Source organism: Urocitellus parryii, unplaced genomic scaffold, assembly GCF_045843805.1.
Source record: "Urocitellus parryii isolate mUroPar1 unplaced genomic scaffold, mUroPar1.hap1 Scaffold_139, whole genome shotgun sequence".
In the NCBI taxonomy this organism is placed as follows: domain Eukaryota; kingdom Metazoa; phylum Chordata; class Mammalia; order Rodentia; family Sciuridae; genus Urocitellus; species Urocitellus parryii.
In genome coordinates, this window is record NW_027551998.1 from 257,508 (window position 1) to 281,489 (window position 23,982).

Below are 23,982 nucleotides of genomic sequence, written 5' to 3' on the forward strand. Positions count from 1 at the left end.
AAGGAACTCTCGGTGGGCGGTGGGCGGGAGGGGAAGAGAGCTTTGTCATCGCCAGCCATCACCACGGCACTCACAGTCCCTAACTTGGGCTGCCCACTCTTCTACATGCTAGGTCCCTTCTGACACCATGGCTAGAGAACCTGAGGTCAGAGAGCTTAAGGGACTTGTTCAAGGACACTCGGCTGGGCCCCAGGGGGTACCCAACGGCTTCCTGGGATGAAGGGACTCCGAGTGGCACAGCATGGGGGGCCAGGATGGTCTCAACTGTGAGGGCAGCAGCCAAGGCAGAGCTGGTGTGCCCAGGGCCAGGCCCCAGGTGCCCCTAATGCCACACCACGCCTAAGCCCTGGCCCCCTCCCAGCCTCCATGGACCCAGGAGGACAGCGGGGAAGGAGGCCCTGAGAGAAAGGCCCGGTTTCTCTTCCAGGAGGGACAGCACCATCTCAAGGGCCCTGAGGCCATCAGATCAGACCAAGCCCCACCCAGATCTAGTTCACTCTCCCATAACCGGGTGGGGCCGTGAGTGAGAGAGAGGCCAGAGTAGACAGGAAGACAAACGTGGAAGGTCGGAAAGGACACACAGACACGTGGGCACGAGGGGGAGCGAGAGGACGAGAGGAAAGGGCCCCAGTGAACCTGAGTCTCCTCCGGGTCCCGGGTGGGAGGGCAGGTGAGCCTGGGCACTGTGAGGGGGACAGGGAAGTCCGAGGAAGCGCAGGGACAGGCCTGGCTACAGAGGAGTCGTGGGTAGCTGGCCCTGAGCACCGCGTGCCAAGTGCTGTGCAGGCAGCGGGCAGGGGACAAGCAGCACAGGCCCTGTGTTCCCCCAGCAGAGGGCCATCGGAGCCGATGGGGCATCCGGGGGCCACACGACCCATCCTGCCCCAAGGAGAGAAGGGGCAGTGGCCCTGGGCTGGGCACACAGGTCTGGAAAGACTGTCCACCTGTGCGCATTCACAGAAGTGACAGCGGACTCCGGCTGCAGACAAGATGGAGAGGAGAGCAGGGGACAAGGCTGGAGAGAGACAGAGCCGGCCCTCGAGGGCCTCCTTATCCTGCCAGCCCAGGACCTGGTCCTCAGGGGGGATGGGGTCTCTGTTGGCCGGCCCTGTCACCTACACCACCCCAACCTCACACAACAGGCACAGACCCAGCCCAGGTGACGAGAGCGTCCAGAGCTCCTGGCCACTGGGAGTGGCTGGATTAGGGATAGCGTGTGACCGGCTCAGGGCCACCGCTCTCTCCCAGGACTGACCTGGGAGGTGGCAGGGAGCAGCTCCGTGCAGCGTCTATTTGGCTGCCAGGAGTCGCCCTGGCAGCTGTGTGGGGGGAGGGGAGGCTGCCAGAGATGAGCCGTGGGGACTGGCAGAGCCCAGGGTCAGGGCAGAGGGGACTCCCTAGGCCCGATCACGCCTGGGGCAGCTCTGACCTGAATTTAAAGAACGAGTTCAGCCCTTTGGAGTCTCTGACGTTTGTTTCAAGCGCACCCACCAACACAGAGGTCCGTCAGGGTTGCAAGCTGGAGAAGGACGGGCAGGAGCTCCCAGGGACACTGCTGTGCCCACCCACGAGCCTTCGCTTGTCACACTGGTGCAGGAGGCAGGCTGGAAGTGACCGGCGCTTAGCACTAAGAGCAGGCTTCAGCGATGACGCCTGGAGGGGCTGGCGGGGGACACCCCAGCTCCCACCTGGTGTGTTCTGCTGGCTCCGGGCAGCACTAAGCCCTGGCTCCCTGGTGGTGGCTGGGCTGGTGGGTGTCCCCTCCTTCCGCCTGACCCTCCCTTGTTTCAGGGTCTGCTTCTGGGAAACTTCACCAAGATGCCCACTGAGACTCCCACTAAGACACACCTTCCCCGGGTACACAGGAGCTTCAGCCAAGGCAAATCAGACACCCGGGAAGCTGGAGGTCAAGCCTTGGCCCTGATGCTCAGGGTCATCCTTCATGCTCCAGTCTCACCCAGGGGCCTCGCCTTCTGCCCCGAGCTGCCTCACCCACCCCAGAGACAAAGCCAGCAACACTCTGCCCAGCTCGCTGTGTGATCCCAGGTGAATATTCAACTTCTCTGAGCCTCTGTCTCCTCTCTAAAAAGAAAAGCCTAGAATAGCGAATAATCAGGTCTCTAATAATGGAGCATTCTAAACCAGGGGAAATACAAGTGAATGCAGAGGGTGGGGAAAAATACCAAAAGATTCCAACCAGTTCCTGGTAAAGGTCTGCTGGGAAGCACGTCTGACAACCCGGGAGGGCAGTGGTGCTGGGCCGCTCCTCGCGCTGGCCTCGTCCCCCCACACTACCTGCCTTCCACCCCTTGGGTGTGGCCGTGGCCGGCTGCCCACACCGGTCTCCCAGACACAATGATGGAAAAGCTGGCAGTAATGGGGGCTGAATCGCAGAGCCCCCAGGGCTTTACCACAGGGAAATTAGTGGCTTGAACAAGAAGGTGGCTTTGCAGAGATCAAGGGTACACAGTGGGGGACGAGGCCAATGCCAACCACAACACAAAAGCAGAGCAGTCCAGAGCCCAGACCCTCCCCCCAGGGTGTAGAGCCTCACCTGCACAGGTGCCTTCCCACCACCCCTCCCTCAGGCAGGGTGTAGAGCCTCACCTGCACAGGTGCCTTCCCACCACCCCTCCCTCAGGCAGGGTGTAGAGCCTCACCTGCACAGGTGCCTTCCCACCACCCCTCCCCCAGGGTGTAGCGCCTCACCTGCACAGGTGCCTTCCCACCACCCCTCCCCCAGGGTGTAGAGCCTCACCTGCACAGGTGCCTTCCCACCACCCCTCCCCCAGGGTGTAGAGCCTCACCTGCACAGGTGCCTTCCCACCACCCCTCCCCCAGGGTGTAGAGCCTCACCTGCACAGGTGCCTTCCCACCACCCCTCCCCCAGGCAGGGTGTAGAGCCTCACCTGCACAGGTGCCTTCCCACCTAGATATCTGCAGCCTCAACTGCACCAGAGTCTCCGCCCACTGCCCTAGGACCTTGGGGATCCCGGAGGCCATTTCCAATGCCCATAAGGCTTTATGAAATGTGGGGGGCTCAGCCACCCCACCCCAGAGCTCGGGGGGGGGGCACACTGCCTGTCTCTGTTTCTTCCTCCCCCAGGGTAGGAAAGTGGCCCCAGGGAGAGTGATGCTCTTGGGATACTAGCGAAGGTCCAGGAGAATGTGCCCTGGTGTCAGAGTTCCACTTGGGGACAAGGCATGGCCAAGATGACAGCCCAGGAGCCTGGGGCAGGCCACACAACGTGAAGACTCTTGGAGAGGGACGTCCACGGTTCCCAGGCTGCCGGTTCCCCACCCCCACCCCTCGCCCCCCCACCACAAGGGAGGGCTCAGGACCCCAGGGGACAGTTTCTTCATAAGTCTCCAAAATGTAAATCCTCCTCATAAGTATTTATGATGCTGCAGATTTAACATAATAAAACACTTGGCGATTATGGATGAGCCAGTCAGAGAAAGCCAGGGTGCTCCAGGAGGGAGAGCAGGAGACATTTCAATCTCGCACATTAAATAAGAAACAGCCGAGCCCCAGAGGGTCCTCTCCCAGCCTGGGAACAGACGGGGCTGGGAGCACGTTCCCGCAGTGCCCAGCCCCCCCCCCACCAGATCCGGGTCAGGCCAGGGCAGATCCCCAGGGTCACACCAGGGCCTCCCCGCTGGCTGGCTGTGCGTCCTGAGTGAGATGCCAAGGGGGTATCACCCTCGTCAGGTTTCAGAAGGTGGCTTCGGACCTAAGGGGATGGCAGTGCCCATCCATGTGTGCCAGGTCACCCAAATGGGCAGAAGCCCCTGCTCCTGGAGCCCACCCTGGGGGCTTCCCACTACCATGGCCGCACCCCACCCCCGCCTCTCCCCCGCTGGGGGCTGCCAGGGTCTGGCTCTGCCCCCAACACCACCCTCCCCTCTCGGGGGCGGGATCTCTGCAGGGTGTCCCCCCTGCTCTCAGCCCCAGGAGGACACTGATGGTAGCCGGGGAACAGGAGAGCGAGGCAGGTTCAGACACACAGCTTGCCATGGGGAAGAAGGGTCTGGGGGCCCTGGACACAGAGAGGACTTCCGGACACCTCCACAGGTCAAGCATGGAGCAGTGACCACAAGTGAGAGACAGAGATGAGGGGGACAGCCGAGGAAGGGGCTTAAGCCCTGCCTGCTGGAGTGAAAACGGGTCAGTGCTGCCCGCAGAGCCCTGCTGACCCCCAGGGGTTAAGGTACACTCACTGCCGCTATTATCCCCAGCCACCACGCTTTGGGACATTGTCCAGCAGGCTCCCTGGCTCAGCCCAGAGGACGGCACACTTGGGGAGGCTGCGGTGCTGGGGATGACACCCGGGAGGCCTGGGGCTGCCCCCTCCTTCTTCACTCAGAGCAGACATCACTAATCAATCAAGGGCATTCCCTGAGCCCAAATCTGCCTGAGAATCCTGTCCAGCCTGAGATCCAGCCTGGGATCCAGGGAGACACGACAAATTGATCAGAGCCAAGCCCAACAGATTTGTCATCGCTGACGGAAGGTTCCAGTGGGCTGCGCCAGAGAGAAGCCCAGGTTCCTGGACCACAGTGGAGTCAATGTTATCACCTAGCAGCACTTGAGGGAAACGTAGGTGACGTTGCTAGGGCAACTGCCTGTGTAAACTCAAGTTGAGAATGGACGGCAAGAGTCACCTCGGGGGTCTTTGGGTCATGATTATTTGCTATTCTCTTTAACCATCCCTTCCTCTGTGGTGCACCCACATGGAGCTTCTCCCAACCCTCACCAATGTAATATCAGGAATTCTCAGCCGGGCGCTATGGTGCAGCCTGTCACCCCAGCAGCTTGGGAGGCTGAGGCAGGAGGATGGTGAGTTCAAAGCCAGCCTCAGAAAAAGTGAGGTACTAAGCAACTCAGTGAGACCCTGTCTCTAAATAAAATACCAAAAGGGGCTGGGGGTGTGGCTCAGTGGTTCAGCACCCCTGGGTGGTTCCATCCCTGGTACCAAAAAAAGAAAGTGTCCCTACCCCTAGTGAGGGCTCGGGCATATCAGCTGGTGTGGTGGCTCCTCTAGGCAGCCGGAAGCTGCAGGATGCTGTCAGAAGTGACAGTGGCTCAGCTTCCACAGACCCCAGGAGAGAGGGAAGGAAACCCACTGTCCCCACCCTCCTGGCTGCTGCCCTGGTCACCATGTGCAGCTGGAAGGTGGAAGTCCAGCTCCCTGGCCAGGCCCTGGTGGCTCAGTGACCTGAGGCCCAGCTGCGAGGACTCCTCTGAGCTGCCCCCTACCTGGGTGGCCGCGGGGAGGGGCGCCTGGGGGAGGGCCTACCTGTTGACAAGCAGGAAGTTGACCACCAGGCACAGCAAGGCGGGCACAGTGGAGGCCACGGCCAGGTAGCTCTCAAAGTAGTTCTGGAAGCACACAAGGGAGGAGGTGAGGCCACCGCAGACCAGGGCCCCTCGGGGGCTCCTCCCACTGTCCTCAGACTCCCAGGCCCATGGGGTCCCCCCATCTCCAACCTCAGATGCTCAGTCCCTCAACCAACAGCCACCGATGTTAGCAGTGAACACTTGGCCGTTAAGTGCCGGGTCACAGTGAAGGATCTCACGTTGTCCCTGTCCCCAGGGAGGCCCCCACTCCCACCCCCTCAACCTGCCCCACGGGGACCCTGAGCAGTGGGGGCAGGGCTCAGGGCAGGTCAAGAAGAAAAGCTTTGCCCTCCAGCCTTTGGCCCCTTGCCAGAATGCAGAGGGACGGACCCCCGGGTTTTGTCCTGACTCAGCCATGACCTCAGTTCTGGGGACCAAGTGAGCCCCCTTTCAAACTCGCCAGCCCCGCTCCCGCCAGGAGATGCCACCCTAGCTCTGGACTCACTCCCTTGGCAGAGCAGCTGGCCAAGGTCAAAGCCGTGTTGGGAAGTGGCTCCTACTGGCCAGGATGAGGGAAAGAGCGTTATTTTGGCATCAGCTCTGGACATGGACAAGACGGCAAGCGCCCACAGAGGGAGGGAGGCTGTGCTGGTTAGAACCTACTAGAACACATAGCTTACGATGCCGGGGAGAGATCCGCTGTGCTGGCCAGTGCTCTGAGAACTGGCCCCGCGGTAGGATGGACTTTACTCTGTGCGCATGACCCCTCAGCATTGCTGTCTTTACAAACAAAACACCGGCCAGGCGAGGCGGGGCACGCCTGTAATCCCCACAACTCTGGAGGCTGGGAGAGGAGAATCGCAAGCTTGAGGCCAGCCTCAGAAACTTGGTGAAGCTCTGATCCTGTCCCTACATAAAAGAGGGGCTAGAGACATGGCTCAGTGGTTAGGTGCTCCTGGGTTCAATCCCTAGTACCCAAAAGTAAATAAAATAAAAACAAAACACTGGTGTGACTCAGTGGTAAGGTGCTGGCCCAGCATGCTGGAGGCCCGGGGTCTCCTCCCCACCACTGGCCAAATCAAAACAAACACAACCTCCCAAAACCCACCACTGGAAAAGGGGGACTGCTCTGGCTTTGGTCACAGTAGGTTAAACCACAAACCCCAGCAGGGGACAGGATCTAAGCGGAGATGAGCGCTCACAGGTAGTGAGCATTTGCGGTCTAAAGCCACAGAGGATTTGTGGGAATGACACCGTGGAGCCCTAAACCAGGAACCAGAAACTGTGTGGGAGCCCCACCGGGGCCAGCTCCGGCCAGCTCACCTAACGGGGAGCCCACGGGAGGACCAAGTGCCAGGAACAACACGTGTGGAGCATGTTCGAGTCCAAAGAGCCCTGCCAATCCCGGAGCCCACCAAGGAGCACAGGGTGTGTCCCCTGGGGAGCAGGAAGGCTCTCGGCAGCCCAGGACTCCACAGGAGGTGGTGTCAGAACACCCAATCAGAGGAAGGAGCGAGGAGACCCGAGGAGTCCCAGGTAGGAGGGCAGGAGGGGGGGGGAGTGGAGGGGTGACCCCTTGAGAAAATGAAAAGAGTGTGGCTTTGACGAGAGGCTCCAGAGGAGGTGGGACCGCAGTCAGACCTGGAAATTGAGGGTCAGATTCTTTGGGGGGCGAGTATGATTGTAGAGACCAAGAAAGAAGGCTGTCGGGTGGGCCCCTCCTAGTCTCAGGCAGAGACCCATCTGTGGCCTCTTTTCAGGCCGTGGTCTTTGAAACCTGCACCCTGAATAAAAGGTCGCGGTGGCTTTGCAATTAAAATGATAATCGCTGCCGGTGCGGGCCTTCAACCATGAGCCTTAGAAATAGCCTGGGCCTTTGAGATGCCACCTCATTGTTCCTGCCCTGATGGGCTCAGCAGAGCCTGGACTGGCCGGGGCAGTCAGTCAATTCCGCCTGACACAGTGGCTGGGCCTGCGTGAGTCAGGGGGGTGCCAGGGTGGGAGTGGACCCAGACCCCCGGGGCTAGCCTCTTGAAGACACACCCTTCATGCTGTGGCTGCTCCGAGAGTGGCAAGTCCCTGACTGGCTCTCAGGCCGGATGCAGAATCTGTGTTTATTTTTGGAGGAGGCTGAGGTTCCCGGAATGTTTTAGGGATGGGGATTTTCCAGGTAACTGAATGTTCTGGTTTGTTGAGAGTCGAGCAGAGAACTGCATCTCTTAATGTTGGAGAGCTTAAAATACTGACAACTGACTGAGAGACTCCGACTTTCTTTCTGCTGACTGAGCTCATTTCTCTGCTGCACAAAGAACGTGCCAGACAGGCAAGTTCTACCTAGAGAGGAACTGAGGCTGGACCACCGTTCAACTGGTAGGGATGGGAAGTGAGGTGGTGATCTGCTGGACACGGCGCATTCCGAGGACCTTTTTCATTAAAACAGAACAGCCAGGTGTGGTGGCACAAAGCAGTAATCCCAACAGCTCGGGAGGCTGAGGCAGGAGGATCACAAGTTCAAAGCCAGCCTCAGCAACTTACCGAGGTTTTAATTAATTCAGCAAGACCCTGTCTCTTAAAATACAAAAAAAGGGCTGGGGATGTGGCTCAGAGGTTAAGCGCCCCTATACCAAAAAAGAAAACAAAACAAAACAAAAAAAACCCCCACTTCATCCTGATATACAGATGTTGTGGGTTTTTTACTTAATTCTCTGCAGTTTCTGCCTGTATGCAGAGTTCTAGCAAAATGAGGTGCGATGGGCACTCAATGTGGCCCCACGCTCCCCCCCCTGGTGCTCACACCCCTGTGGGATGCCTCACCCAGGGGGGCTTCCAGCCAAGAATAGAAAGCAAGGCTGATGGCTGGTGCACGTGTGACCAGGTGCACATCACTCTGTGTCATGGAAGATGGTGGCAGCCTTCTTGCTGGCTTCATTTCTCCTACACTGGCTTTGAGGACGTGGGTGGCTACGCTGGGGAACCCCATGTGGCAAGGTACTGCAGGTGACCCCAAGTTGCTGCGGGTGGTCTCCTGCAGGAAACTGAATTCTGCCAACCACCTGGGCAGGTGTGGGAGTGGCCCTCCTCCCGAGGGGCTTCAGATGAGACACAGCCCTGGCTGACATCCTGATTGCAGCTCCAGGGAATTTAATCCGAAAGCCCAGCCAACCCACTCCCAGACTCCTGGCCACCTGCAGAGACCACGAGCAGGTCAGTGTGTGGTTTCACACTCAGTTGGTAGCATTTTGTCACAGGGTTCTGGGGGGCGGGGCTCCTAAGCAGGGTCTCCTGAACACTGGCAACTGACACTGCTGTGACCCTTTCCTCAACTTCCAGTCATAGTGACAATGTCTGTGGCTCACAAGGTGAAGAAAGGCTGAGCTTGCTGACCACACCTGCCCCTCCTGCCTGCCCCTCCAAACCCTCTGCCAGAATTAGGATTTTTGTAAGTGGCTTGCACTGTTTTCAGAAAACTGGACTAGGTTCAAGTGCATGCAGATCCAGTCACCTGCTGACCCTGGGCCTCTGCACTGCCCAGTGGCTGTGGAAGGGACCAGGTAACACTCTTGGAAGCGGGGGGGGGGGGGGTCCACATTCCCCCTCTTTGGCCAGATATTGACCGACTGTTCTGAAATGCTGGGCTTCCAGGGCTTCTCTGGAGAGGTCCACGTGCCTGGGCGGCAGCTGTTCTACTGCAAAGCCTTGGCACACACTCAGGGGTCCCACAGCTCGTATCTGCTGTCTCGGTCACCACCTCACTTCCCCGGGATCACTCGGCTTCTGAAGCCTTTCCAAGAAATACCCAACAATGGCGCCAGGCATTCCAATCCTGAAGATGCACCCGCCACTGCCTTCCCGGGCTCCCCTCATTACCTCCTCCCGTGTATGCAGGGGATGTAAAGGCACTGGGGCACGGGTCCAGACCCTAATGGGAGCTGACAGTCACGCCCTCCAAAACGCTCGGGAATGCCCACCTCAGGGGGATTTATGTGATGTAATGTTTTAGGAAAAATTCCTGCGAGTTCCCTCAAAGGTGGTCTTTACTTACCCCACCAGGCACCCTGCGGCCATCTCCACGTCTACCTCGTGTACCCCAGGAGCCGAGGGCGAGCCCCAGCCTTGGAGGAGTGGAGGGATGTGGAGAATCAGGGCCCCCCATGTGATGGTGCAGGCTCTGCTGTGTCCCTCCTATGGACAGTGATATGGACGGAGTCCCTCGGAGTCGTGCGATAGCAGTTGTACAGCCACCCAAACCCTGCAGGCCAGGTGGCCTCCTCGGGATGCACGTGGAAGAGCAGCACTCAGCAAGGAGGTCGGGCAGAGGCAGTGTGAGGTGAGGGCTCCCCAAGCAGGTTCCCAGCCCCAGCAGCTGGGGACCCAGCAGGAGCCCAAGGCTCCCTAGGCCACCAGCCATGGCTGGGTGTCCACTGTCCATCCAACCAGCATCTCCTTTGCTCCCTGAAGGGTGCCAGGCCCCTGGGAGGCAGCACTGTGCGGGTCCATGGATGGGGGACAGAGAGGCGGCCGTGTCTGACTGCTCTCAGTATCTGGTGCTGACCCAGAGCCGGGGCACAGCACCGACCAGGTGTGGGGAGAGGCAGGAGGGGCCTCCAGGGGCCTTCCCCCAGGCTTTCCTGGATGGCAGCTGGAGATATTGGGGAGCGTGCCTCACAGACACAGGAGGTGGGGTGCAGGGAGAAGGATCAGGCCTCCCAACAGGAGGGGGACGGCCTGGCGGGCACAGAGGGGTGTGCTTTGCTACGCGGGGCTCCGGCTGGATTCACTCGTGGGAGCCGACCTCAGGGGCTTTCCTCTCACCAGTGGGAATCCGCTGAGCTGAGACCAACTGCCCGAGTTGCCCATCCAGTCCACACACAAGGAGGGGACAGGCAGAAAAGACTGTCAGCCACGCCCGTCTCCAGGACGCTAAGGCAAGAGGGGTCTGTCAGCCATCACTGTGAGCTTCAACCCAATGTGGGCGAGGCCCAGCTCTGAGAAACCAAGGGGAAGTTCCACTGAATGTCTGCCCAGGCCTCCCCAGGTTATCTGCACCCTGCAGTGATCTGGGGCTGGGAGAGGCTCCACACTCAGCCTCAGGGAGCCAGAACATCATCCCTGGCCCCTGTGGGGGGACCAGAGTAGGGAAACAAAAGCAGCTGGCCCCAGGCCTGCACAGACCCCTTCAGAGACCCTCCCCAGGGCCTGTGAGGGAGCAGGGAGCTGGAACAGCCCCTGGCCAGCAGGGGGTGCACCTCAGGGGCACACACCTGGAGAGTGCTGCGGGTTGGCGTCTGATGCTGGAGGGCAGGGGCCGGGGAGGACACCTGCAGTGCCACTCTACCAAGGCAAGAACCACTCGCCCTGTCCCGAGGCTGCCTGCTTCATGGTTGCACAAGCCCAGACTCCATCACAGGGACCGCAGTGTGTCACCTGTTTGCCCAGTGGCCTAGTCAGGCATCCTGCCTCTCCAGCAGCAAGCAGGGGCCAGCCCCAGGGACCCGAGGTCCATCAGGGCAAGTCACACTGAGTCGGTGTGGGTGGCATCTATCCTTTGCCCCAGCCAGGATGGCCTGCCCGAGCCGGGGCCTGATGCCTCTCCCCTCTGCCTGGACAGGGTGAGCCTGCTTCCCATCCCCCAGGGCATTTCCACAGGCCTGTGGATCTGAGCAGAGCTAAAGATAAACATTTCAACAAACCAGGGAAAAGGCCCCACTCCACCTCTATCAGCTGCTAGGAAGGGAGGACACGGTCAGTGCTCAGCAGACACTGCGTTAGAGAGGATGGTACGGCTGGGGACGTGACTCGGTGGTGGGGCACGTGCCTGGCACCCATGACATTTAGATTCTATTCCCAGCACTGGAAAAAAAAGAGTTGGGGGGGCGGAGAGGACAGTGTGTTTGGGCCACCCTGGGCACAAGTCCCCACTTCCCTCCCGACTGTGCAAGACCCTGCAGATGCCCCCGGGGTGGGGTTGGGGCTCAAAACTCAGACTGCAGACAGACTGTGGCTGGGGTGCCAGGAGTCTGCAGCCCTCCGACGGCTGGCGAGTGGGGACGAGCCACTGCTGGCCAGGACACGGGGCACCCAGTTCACATGTGATGGTGATGAGGAAGTCACTGTCATCTGCTGAGCTCTGGCCCCGTGTGGGAACACCGGGAGAGCCAGAGACGCTCTTCAAGTGCAATTTGGAAGCCTGGCCAAGTCAGCCGTCCAGATGTGCAGCCCGTTTTCCGACGGGGAGCACTTCCTGGGCTCAGAGTCCAGATTAAGAGGTTTCTCAGGGTGGGGGGGCCCCCAAAATGAGCCCGTTAATCTCTGGCAAGCCCTGGTGAAGCCTCCCCTCCCCGGAATGCCATTTGGGCACTTTGAAATCAGTGTGGCAATTAGTCACGAGCTGTAGTGGACGGACCCGGGGCCAGGCCGCTTTGTGCAGCCCCCACAGCCGCCCAGGGCAGCAGGGGCAGCTGGGCTCCTGCGGGCGAGAAAAAGCGATTCCAGCCGGGGGTGGTGGCTCAAGGCAGCCGAGCGTTACTTGGATCACAGGAGCATGAAATTAGCAGCAGCGCGCAGGCTGGCGAGAATAGCCTGCCGTTGCAGAGTTGCCACCTTCGGACAGCTGAATCCTGCGGCCTGCAACGTGCAGGGGAGGTGCCCTCGCCCAGGGCACCGCAGAAACCACCCTGGGGAGGCTGAAGGGTGAGCTCCTTATAGGAGAGGTGCTGGGTCCTCTGGGTGGGCTCTGAGGCCCTGTGTTTGGGGCATCCGTCCGGGAAAGGAGGGGCATCCAGCTGAGGACGTGGGAGGGGCAGCCCCTGCTCCAGGGGCCACAAGGAGACCAGGTCCAGCGAGGCTGCAGAGAGCGGCCAGGGCCCTGAGGGCAGGACAAAGCTGGGGACAGAATCACAGGGAAGCCTGGAAAGACTCTGGCAGTGCAGACCGAGTCAAGGCTGCCACCCTGAGGACAGAGCCCCCATGAGACATCTGCACAACACCAGCCCGTCCCTCAGTCTCTCAGGGCTTCTCCAGGCCAGAGCTTACTGGGGTCACTGAAATCTTTTCTCGCCAGGTGCAATGGCACATGCCTATAATTCCAGAGGCTTGGGAGGCTGAGGCAGAAGGACTGCAAGTTCAAGGCCCTAGACAACTTAGCAAGGCGCTGTCTCAAAAAGTAAAAAGGGCTGGGGACGTGGCTCGGTGGTTACGTGCCCTGGGTTCAATCCTTAGTGGATATCTATACAAAATCTTGTCCTCATAAAGCTCAGAGGTGCTCCCCATCCTTTAGAACCAACCCCTGCCAGAAGACCAGCCAGGTTCCTGAGGCCTCTGGAAGGAGCTCCCCGTTTCCCTGTGGGGGTACGTGTTCTGAGGGCACCTTCTCTTCTCTGTGAGGTCCTCTCTCCAGCCTCGGGGGACAGAGACCGCGGACAGCACGGGCTCTCCCCTCTCACCTGCACTCTCCCCCACTGCTGCGTGCTCCTCCCCGTCCGCCAGGAGGCGCTCTCGCGGCCTCCCTTTGGTCAAAAAGAAAGGCAGCTGGACTCTGCTGCCTCGGGCCTCCAGCCCACCCACCCACGCTGGTCTCCTGCCTCTCGCTCTGATACCGCCTGCCGCTCCCCCGTGCTGGGATGTGCTCCCCACATCCAGGTCCACCCAGAACCTCGGGGTGCGACCTGATTTGGAAACAAGGTCTTTGCAGATATGATGGAGGTGAGTCATCATGGAGGAGGGAGCCCTGTGTCCAGTGTTGGTGGAAGGGGGGGCACACAGACGACCGGGGAGAGGAAGGACGCAGAGGCTAGCGTGAGGCTGCCACGGGAGCCCGAGGCTAGAAGCAGCAGGGCCCGTCCAGCCTCCCGGGTTGTGCTACTTGGCGGTGGCAGCCCCCAGGAAGTCCTCGAGCTTCCCCGCAGCACCCACTCCCAGGGTGGAGTGACAGGGCCCAGGGAGGATGGAGAGGAGGATGAGGGGGGTCTTGGGTGGCAGGTTGAAGAGGGGTATGCGTGTCCAAAGGTACCGGGAGCTTTGGAAGGTTCCAGAATGTCCAACAGGTACAGTCAGTGCTGAGCACAGGGGAGTCCCCTGGTGGAGTGACAGGAAGGACGGGGCAGGAGACGTTGTCCCAGGGCTGCTCAGTTCTCCATTGGTTCATTCTCTCAGTGAACGAGCTGAGTGTGCTCAAGCCACCACGGGGGTGAGCCAGTGTCACTGCACAGGGAGAGAAGGTGTCAAGGGGACCGAGGCTGGGCCCGGACAGGACTGCCCGGAGTTCCCAGTGGTCAAGGCAACTTGGATTTGGGATTTTATTCTAAGTGGGAAGCCGCCGCAGGATTCTAACTCGGTCCCGACAGCGTTCACTGAGGCCCTCCCGGCTCTGCGTCCTGAGCACTCTTTACATCTATCGGATGGCTCCATGCTCCCCTTCCAGGGAAGACTCATGTTCCAGATGAAAAAACCAAAGCTCAGAGAGGTCAGGCAACTCGCCCAAAGCTACACAGCTCAAACCCAGCCCTCTGTCCCCTGGGCTGTCAGGTGACGTGCAAGGCCTCTCCATTTATGTCTTCAGCTCACTTCTACGGCACCACAGAGAATTGATGGGTATGTGTCTGCACACACACCACCACACAACCACACACACGCACATGCAGAGGATTGGCAGGAGTCCAAGGGAGGCAGTGTGGTCAGAGAGGCTGAGGCTGGCCTTGGAGGGAGAGAGGGATTTGAGACTTTTTGGAGGTTCAAGCGACAGGACATGTCGATGGACTGAATGTGGGGGTGGAGGGACCAAGGGAATAAAGGATAACCCCAAAGATCCAGGCTTGATGGACATGGGCAGGGTGTGCTGTGGCCTGGACAGAGAGGAGAAGTCCATGCTGGGCACGGACCCACACCACACCCCCATCCCCCATCCCCAGACCCACACCACACCCCCATCCCTCCCCTTTGCCTCCAGCCCAGCACCCACCCAGGACAGGCCCTCGCCAGCGCCTGGATGAATTCACCCTCCTGCACACACCGGCTGAGCTCCCTGATATTCTAGGCCCTGAGATCAGGCCCAGTTCCTGCCTTTGTGGAACCTCAGATCCAGTCCAGGGAACCGTTGGCAAATGCGTGAAGAGAATTAATGGAAGACAGGTCAGTAGCATCTCTGCGAATGACCAGGGTTCACCAGCGTGGGGGCGATCCATAAAGGAGTAACCAGTCCAGAGGTGGGCAAAGGCCTGTCCCTGGGCCGAATCTGGTCACCACCTTTTTTGTAAATACTGGGACTCGGTCACCACGGTTGGGCCACGTACTGTCAAGGCATGAACTGAGCAGCTGCCAGAGGGTGGCCCCCAAAGCCTAGACCATTTGCCCTCTGCTCCCGGGAGACCAGAGCTGCTGGCCCCAGTCCAGTCTAAGCTAGAGGGGGGCCTGCAGGCCCTGGTCACCAGCGAGTTTGAAAGGTCGGCAGAAAAAAATGCCAGCTCTCCAGAGTCCCAGGGCCGTCCCACCACGCGGGGGGGGGGGGGGACAGCATTTCCATCCATCCTGCACCCCCTCTGCTGTCGAAGCCACCCCAACAAGGGACAAGTGGCTTCTCTGATTTTCATGCTCCTGTTCCCTCTGTGCCCTCAGAGGGGCAGAGGAAGGGCCAGAGACAGACAGAGGGAAGGGCCAGAGACACCAGGACCCTGGGAAGTCCACAGGGTGACCCTGAGCTCCTGCAGGATGCCTGACTCGAGGCTCCCTGACTGCTGACACCCCATGGCCCGTCCTTCCTCTTCTGGAGCCTGATCTCCGGCACATGACCAGGAAAAGAAGGAAGCAGGCCATCGAGGACACTCCCCGCCTACGGCCCACGCAGCCCACATCAGTCTCCACCTGCCACGTGGTGGTGGTCAGGAGGCAGTCTGGGTGCTCCAGCTGTCCTCCACAGGAGGAAACCCAGGAGAGCACCAGGAGGAGGCCCTGGGCTGGCTCCAGCAGGCACTTCCTCCTCTTCCTGTGCACGGTTTCCACTGTAGACAGACAATTTCTGTCTGTCTCATGGGCCCAAACCACAGGCTGCCACAGGCCTCAGACACGTGTGCCTGCACACACACACACTCCCACACAACCACACACACGCACATGCAGAGGGCCGGCAGGAGTCCAGCAGAGCCCCTGGGCACCCACCGTCCCCGCAGACCCTTCGCAGACCGTGGCTGCCCTCAGTGAAGACGCCGCGGCTTCTCCTGGAGACCCCCCTCTAGGTCCGGCTCTCCGGGTGCTTGTGATGATCCATCACCTTAAAACGACACTGAGCTCAGGACCCAGGCCCGCTTCTCACATGGGCAGGAAATCGCCTCTGGATTCTAGGGAGGCGGGCGGGAAGAAAGAAAATCGAAGGCAGAGACCGAGCGATTGATGGCCCTGGAGGGCCTGGGGACGGGGTGCAGGAGGGGAGGGGGCGAGATCAGGAGGGAGAAAGAGAATCAGGGCCCGAGAGGCCCCGAGGGCCAGGACCCACAGGCTGAGGCCAGGCCGGCTCCCTGCCTCTGCAGGACGTGGCAAGGGCTAAAAACGAAGTCAAAGCTGGGACTATCACGTTGGCTGGACTGCAGTTAGAGTCCCAGAGTGGACAGGGGAATGAAAAATGACTCGCTTTTGGTTCTAATTTTTTTAAAAAATGGTCTAGAGCAGCCCCTGACTGGGCGGCTGGCGGGGAGGGGGTGCTGCCCTCTGCATGCGGCTCGCCCACACCTTGTGGCAGGAGCCTGCAACCCCCAGCCCACTTCTCCAACTGTCCCCACCATCTCCTGCCACCTCCTTGACGGGGCTCAGGCCAAACCCCGCCTCACTGCATTTTGATGGGGGAGGGGAGATTTCACCCAGCACCAATCTTTGGAATTCAGCTCTGAAAAAATAGATGGCCAGCCAGGCCCGGTGCTGCCCACCGGGAATCCCAGCTGCTCAGGGGGCTGAGAAAGGAAGATCACAAGCTCCAGTCCAGCCTGGGGTAGGTTAGGGAGGCCCTGTCTCAAAATAAAATAAAAAGAGCTGGGGACCTAGCTCTGGGGTAGAGCACCTCTGGGTTCAATCTCCAGAACCGCGTCACTGAGACCCACCTTGCTGGGGTAACAAGAGGGAAATCTGTGCCGACCCCTGCCGGCACAGTGGGCTCCCAAAATGGAGGCTTCGGCAGCTTGCCCCACGCCAGCTTTCCATGCCAACTCTTCCTCAGTTATGCCCTAGTTTTTGGCCCTGGGCCAACAGGGCTTCGCTGGGTTTATTTGTGGGTCTCATTCCAGAGAAAGAGAGGAGAGACGGGCAAGCAGCAAGCTGTCTAAACCATGCCCAAACTGCTGCAGGCAGAAGACGGGAGCCTGGCACGGGAGGTGACCTTGAAAGTGACATCACTGGAGTGGGGGTTTCTGTTCAAACAATCCTATGGGGTCAAACTCCCCAGCAAATGCTATCTATTCCAACAAAATATTAAAAGTATCTCCCCCCCTAAAAAAATCCCCAACCATGGAGACCCTCAGCTGATGGAGCTGCAGGTGGCAGGTAGAGGTGGATTTGTCCAACTCCCCCGTCCCTTTCCCACAAACTGGCCCTCAAGATGCTGGGCAGACCGGCCGCCTCTTGCAGGGAATTGGGAAGAGGAGGGGAAGCACGGGGGAGGCTGGTGGCAGGAATGAAGAATGAGGAAAAGAAAAATAGCCCAGAAAACGCAGAGACACCCCAGCACGCCTGTTCCCAGCACCGGCCCATGAATCGAGGGGTGACAGGTCTCTCATCTCCGATGCCAAGAGCCAGGAGCTCCGGGCAGCCACAGGTACTACATCCGCACCTGCCAGTACTTGGAAACGGGCAATAAAGCATTGAGCGGGGCTGGAATGCTAAGTGCCTGCAGCTGGGAAGGGACGGCCTGGGAGGGCCTCTCCGCCAAGAGCCAGCGCCGTTCCCAGACACCCTGCACTTGCTCTCCCTCCCTCAGCAGCCTGCACCCGGGAGCGGGGACCTGCTGGAAGAAGCCCAGTGGGCAGCAGCATCTACCGAGGCCCGTGGACGGCTGGGACACAGGAGCCCCTAGTGAATAAGAGAGGACCATAAAGCACCTGGCTAAGGCAGAGCCCGTGGGGACACACCAGGGCCACAGGCAGCTCGGAAGAGCGGGGATTTGCACTGATCATGTTTGTACAGCACCTGGGATAGTGGACCAGGCCTGTCCCAACACCCAGGAATGGGTTTACCCACACCCCCCAGGATATGGTTCTTTTTTAAAAAAAATACAGGGATTGAACCCAGGGGTACTTAACCTCTGAGCCACATCCCCAGCCCTTTTTTGTATTTTATTTAGAGACAGGGTCTCACTGAGTTGCTTAAGGCCTCACTGAGTTGTTGAGGCTGGCTTTGAACCTGTGATCCTCCTGCCTCAGACTCCCCAAGCCACTGGGATTACAGGCGTGCGCCACCACACCCAACATGGTGCTTTTATACACCAGGAAAACAAGGTGTCACAGAGGCTGACTCAGACCCAGAGCCAACAACTAGCCAGGGCTTCTCAAAAGCCACTGCACCTGTCAGTCACCTTCCCAGGAGCTACAGGTGGCAAGTCTTGGTTCTTGGAACCCAGTTGATCCTGACTCTGGGTCTCGGGTGGGGCTGGAGGCTGCACTACCCACAAGCCCCCAGGGCTGCTGGTCTCAGGACCACAGGAGGCTGTGCACCACACACTCCCTGGCAGGGGCTCTTCAGCTGCACAAACAGGCTCAGACCCCAGGTGAATTCTTAGGTTCACAGAAGAGGCCCCCGGGAAGTCAAAGCTATTGGGGGGTGGCAATCAGACAGGAGAGTAAACTAGAAAATACCAAAGTCTGCACCACGGCTGAGACTCACTCCAGCAGGATCCCTGGGCTGGGCTTGATGGGTATTTTGCAAAATGCTCCCTGGTGATCCAGGTGTGTAGCAGCTGGGCTCAGGCCTTGAAAGGCGGAAAGAGATGCCCTTCCCATGTGTTCCCCGTTCATGCCCACACTGAGGAAGGTTCCAGGGGTTAGGTCAAGGATAAGAAGGTGCCTTCAGAGAAGGAGCGGTGAGCTACCTCCTGTGCCAGCCAAGGGGTAGGGCTGGCCCTGTGGCTGGCTCTGCTGGTGTTCCCTCCTGTCCCTGAGGGATGCCCCGGAGGAAAGGCACAGGGCTCTGACAACACCCCACCCCATGCCTTCAGAACCCGCTTCGCTTCTCCACCCACGTGTGTGTGAGCGAGCATCCTCTACCCTTGAAGTCCCACTTAGTCATCTTCCATCCACTGACCCCTCTCTCTGTTCCTGGCTATAAATATACCTGTCCTTGTCAGAGTCGAGTCCCAGCTCTCTCCCTATTGCAAGAGTCTTAAACAAAGTTGGCCTTGCTGTTTTAGCAAGCGTCAGTTATTTTTTTTCTTTAACACTCCTCCCCTGCCGGTCTCTCCCCCCAGAAAACCCACAGGCACAATGTGCAGCCCTGCGCTGGGAGGGAGGAGCTTAGTGCCACTGTCAATCAAACAATTCAGATTTCTCACCTTGAGCCCCCAGGCCTGGGCAGAGGTCTGAGCCACAGGGCCCCTGCCGCAAACCCTGTACAGCCAGACCTGATGCCCCGTGGCTCCTCACATCCTTCCTCTTGGTCTGCCTTGGCCCAGCCGTTTCTTCCATCTGCAGTCTCCTCCCTCATTCTTCAAATCCACCCTGATCACAGAGATCTCTACCTTGTGCCCCAGACTCCTTGTCCCCAAGGGTTCCTATCTCCTGTGCTGTGGTGTAGACATAGCCCTCCTTGCCTTTATGCACACTGCATTGGCCAGAACTAGTCACGTGACCATGCCTGCTGCAATGGATACTGGGAAATGTAGTTTTTTTTTTTTGATGCTGTGATAGACCAAGGGTCTCAAGCACACTAGGCATGTGCTCTACACTGAGCTGCACCCCGCCCACCCTGAAATGCAGTGTCCCCCAAGGCCACGGTGTTGAAATGTAATCCCCAGTGTGAGGCATCAAGAGCGTGGAAACTTAATATGATATTTAGAAGGGAGACCTCTGGGAGATGAGCAGAGCAAGATAAGCATTAGGTGGACCCCATCACCATTTCTTGGGGATTTTTAAAAAAGAGACCCGACTCACACGCACTCAAGCTCCCTGTTGCTTGCTGTGGGGTGCTGTGCCCCACCTCTGCCAGCAAGAAAGCCACAGGAGAGGCAGCCTCTCTACTCTGGACCTCCAGAGACACCAGCCCAAATAAACCTCCTTTCTTCATAACTCACCCAGTCTGTGGTACTGTGTTATTGGCACAGAAAATGGGCTATGAGACTCTGTCTTTGCTAACTACCAACCTCCCACTTTAGTGGACACATGGTTTTCTGGGATAAACCTACATTTGAAGATAATTCACAGCTGGGAGTGTAGCCCAGTGGTAGAATCTGTGCTTAGCATGAGCCAAGACCCGAAGTTCAATTCCCAGCACCAGAAAGACCAAACAAACAAAATCAAAACTACATTTCCCAGCTTCCACTGCAATTAGTGTGATCATGTGACTGAGTTCAGACCAATGCAGTGTCAACAGAAGCAATGTGTTATTTTCAGGAAGTGTTTTTACTAGCAGCATGCCTTTCTTTCTTTCATCTTTCATCTTCCTATTGATGTAATGACTGGAGCTCCATCTGCCATCTTGGACCATGGAGTAACCTTGGACATGGGTGCTACACATGGTCAAACAACTGGGTTCCTGACACCACAGAACATCACACAAGCCTTAGGCCGCACCCCAACCCCCTGACTTCAATATGAGAGAAAAATGACCTTCCATCTTGTTTGATCCACTTCTCTTTGGCGAGTCTCTATATCTTACAGCTGAACCTAATGCTATTCAATGCACACCTTCCGACTCCCAGAGCCACGGCTTTGGATTGCTGGGTTACCAGCCTGCACCGGACAGAAGCATCACTGCCCCCTCCTCGCAACTGAATAGGAAGCAAACTGAGCCCTGGAGCTGGGTCTTATCCACCTCCATCTTCCTGGCCACACGAAGCCTGGCGCGCCCCACAAACCAGGTCAGCGCTGAGGGGAGCTCTGTCCACGCGGCTCCCACACCCTCCTCCGCTCACCAGCACGCAGCGGGCCTCCCTGGCATGGCACCCCGGGCACGGCGCCCTTACCATGATGTCGGTGTCCTCGGGGCTGTTCCCTGTGGCTGGGCTGGAGCAGTTGCGCAACTTGAAGGCCCAGTACTCCTTGGCAGTGACAAAGAAGTTCCATGGCAGCAGACTGCCGATGCCCAGGCAGAAGAAGATGACGTAGGCGCCGTTAAAGCGGTCCTCGGGCCTCGGCAGCCCGGGGCCTGGGCAGTCCAATCCGGGCAGCGCCTCTGGGTCAGCTCCGAGCGAGCCGCTCACGGGTGTGTAGGTGGAGTTGGAGCTGTGACACACGGCGTCCTCCGAGCCCAGGGCCACTGCCAGGCAGGGAGAGGCACAAGGTAGTGAGTGGATGCTGAGGCCGGGCACAGGTGGGCTTGCCTTCCTACAAACCAATCATCTCCCCCACCAGGGCTCCCAGGCCGCCAGAGCTCGGTGGGAGAGCTTCGTGTTAAAGGACCAGGAAGAGGAAAGTCAGACTAAGAGAAGGACAGGATGTCAGAACTCTAAATGACCTCACAGGTCACCCTGACCACACAAGAGGATACCGGCAACAGGCAGGGCCAAACACTGTGAGTGGGGCCCCTGACAAGCACACTGGACGGGCAACCTGGGGTCATGGCAGCATCAAAATAGGAATCGGGGCCCTGGATGGACAAAGATTGTTCTCTAAACTCTTCAACTTTATGCCCAAACAGCAAGGAGCAGGAGAGCATGTGGGATACGCCATTTGTGTAGAAAGGTGTGTGTAAAAAAATGCACACACCTATGCATTTGTGCATGCGCAGGATGTCACTGGAAGGACGCCAATGAAATCCCTGACAGTGGCTGTCTCTGAGGAGGGAGACGGACAGGGAGGAGGGCTTCACTATTCACTTTTTTGTTTCTTCTGAATTTTAAACTATGTGGCTTCTTTAACTGTTTAAAAATGAATTTAAACTATAGATGAAAATAAAGTCATCTGAGCCAGGTGTGGTGGCTCATGCCTGTAATCCCAGTGGCTCTGGAGGCTGAGGCAGGAGGAGCGTGAGTTCAAAGCCAGCCTCGGCAACTTAGTGAGTCCCTAAGCCACTTGGAGAGACTCTGTCTCTAAATAAAATATATAAAAGGGCTGGGGAGGTGGCTCAGTGGTCAGGTGCCCCTGGGTTCAATCCCTGGTACAAAATAAGTTAGTTAATAAAGTTATCTGAATTAAATAATATATTTAGCCCACTCCTCATTTTCATTTGTGGGGACAGAGGCCCAGGTCACAGACTAGGTAAATGGCTGGGCAGAGGCTTCCAGCTCGTGCCTGGGGTCCCAGCTCGGTCAACACATCCCGCCAGGAGACGGCCACTCCCAAGCCGTGGTAGCACCAAAGGCAGTGAAGGTTCTGGGCTGCTGACAACCGCTGCCCGCAAGGCCTTGGGCACGTTGCCCGCCTCTGAGCCTCGACTGCCCCACGTGCAAAGCCAGGGAAGCCTTTTTTACAATGGCCATGAACTCGGACTGGCTGGCACCGACCGGCGTGGGGAAGCGGCTACTGAACAGACGGCTGATAGTCCCTGGCATCCTGGGCTCATCACCTGTCTGGCTGGCTGCAAGGTGGCATCCCACTTCCTGGCTCTAGCTGGCACTGAGGATGTGGTAGCAGCTTGAAAAATGGGAAATACATAACGCTGAGAACGGGACACTCAGTCTGGGGTCCCTCCCGCAGTAGCATCCTCTCCATCCTATAAACGAATAAATACATGTGACGCGGCTGGCAGGGGAAGCCGCCCTGACCCGGGAGCACCCCCAGCACGGACAGGGAGCCTTGTCTATATCCTGGGATAACCTCATGGCAGCCCAAGGAATGAGGCAGGGCGGACATTTTTGCTCCTTCTACAGATGGAAAAATGGAAGCCTTGAAGGCTCTTGCTTTTTCCTACTTTCAACAGAAAGAATTCCCAGGAGCTAAAATAAAGTCCTGTAACCACACATGCCAAGGTTCCGCCTAGCCCTTGAGCTTGACAACAGCCGGACATGTTAGGTCCTACTCATTTCACAGATGAGGGGTCTGAGGCTCAGAAAGTTTCAGTAACTTGCCCAAGGTCACACAGCTACCAGATGGCAATAGTGAAGTCTCACACCAAGCAGCCTGGAGCCCATGCCAGACTCCTGGGCTTCCCTGGGAGGGGATGTGAACCTGTGTCTGCTGGTTCCAAGTCCAAACCCCCTTCCTGAAGGCCTTGCAGCCATGAAGCTGGGAGCAGAGGCAAAGGGAGTGACCAGCGTGCACACAGCATCAGTATCTGCTGAATGATGGGGCTGTGCACAACCAGGACAGCGCCCCCTACTGGGCAGAATGTACCCTGGCGCAGGGCCGCTGAAAGCTGCCCAAAGTAGGCCCAGAGCATCCAGTCAGCAAGTCTATTTGAATCTCCCTTGGTTGAGCAAGCCCCTCCCAGCCAGGGTGTGCGTATATGCACACATATGCTCACACTATCACACACTTGAAATTACTGCTAAAGAATGAGCAAAGTGGGGTGGGATGTGATAGAGCACTTGCCTAACATGTGCAAGGCCTGGGGTTCAATCCCCAGCAATGGGGGAAAAAAAAGTGATTCTAATCCATAGAAGTCAACCAGATGTTCTATCCAGAGGGACAGCATCAGGGCCCAAAGGCTAGGTCACTCAGGCCCTTCCCAGCTCATCATCTGTTTGTCCAGGGCCATTCAGCCTTGACAGGGCCTCTGAAGGAGCCAGGAATTTTCCCGGGTCATGGGCCAGAGCACTGGAGTGCGCAGAGTCTTATTACCCTTTGTGAAAGCTAGCAGAAGGCAAGGAAATGACCAAGCTTCCCCGGGTCAGGCACCAGCCCTGCTCCCTCCCTGGGAGACTCTGGGGTGAGGGGTAGCCCGGGCACCAAGCAGCAGCAACACGGGGGTGTGGGTGTCCTGCAGGATCAGCTAGGTTCCCGACCCTGGCTAAGTTAGTCTTGCCGGTGGTACTCGATTTCCTCCCTGGGGAACAGATCAGGGGGCTGGGCAGCTAGTTGGGAAGCCCTGCGGCCCTGGGCACCCAGCCCCAGGCAGGCCCCCAGTTTGGAGCCACAGAGCCAGACACCTCTGGACCCTGGGGTTGCCTGGCCCACATTCCGGCCCCGAACCCGGGCGGTGAGGCACAGGCACAGGGCGGAGGAGAGCGAGAGTCTGGGAGGAGAAGGTGGAAAGCCCGAGCGAGAGGAGAGCGGGGCGCGGAGCCCGGAGGGAGGCGGGCGCGGGAGGTGAAGGCGAGAGAGCGCGAGCCCGGGACGATCGGGGGCCAGAGGGCTCGTCCCAGGCCAGTCCCAGTCGCCGCCCGGCCTCGGCCCGCACTTACTGTCGCCGCCGCCGCCGCCGCCTCCCGGCTGCACGGCCACCGAGACTCGGGCTCCGCGGGCCGCAGGCCGGGCTCCTCCTTCCGCCCCGCCCGCCCGCCGGCGCCGGCGCTTCCCGGTTCGCTGACTCGCTCTTCGGCTTTAGTCCCCTCCCTGCGCTCCGTGCGCACCGCCCTC

At 58.7% G+C, this 23,982-nt stretch overlaps 1 protein-coding gene across 1 annotated transcript in view; it reads right to left on the reverse strand.

The window, feature by feature from the left end:
- The window catches only part of LOC113194655 (equilibrative nucleoside transporter 3), a 33,844-nt gene extending 9,976 nt beyond the window's left edge, over nt 1–23,868 (reverse strand). Inside the window, exons 1-3 of the mRNA XM_026405825.2 lie at nt 23,808–23,868; nt 20,490–20,782; nt 5,301–5,383 (exon numbers count right to left, since the gene is read on the reverse strand). Of these exons, the coding sequence (XP_026261610.1) occupies nt 5,301–5,383; nt 20,490–20,782; nt 23,808 (377 nt within the window). The 5' untranslated portion in view covers nt 23,809–23,868. The remainder of the gene's footprint in view (nt 1–5,300; nt 5,384–20,489; nt 20,783–23,807) is intronic.
- Nucleotides 23,869–23,982: the final 114 nt, after the last annotated feature.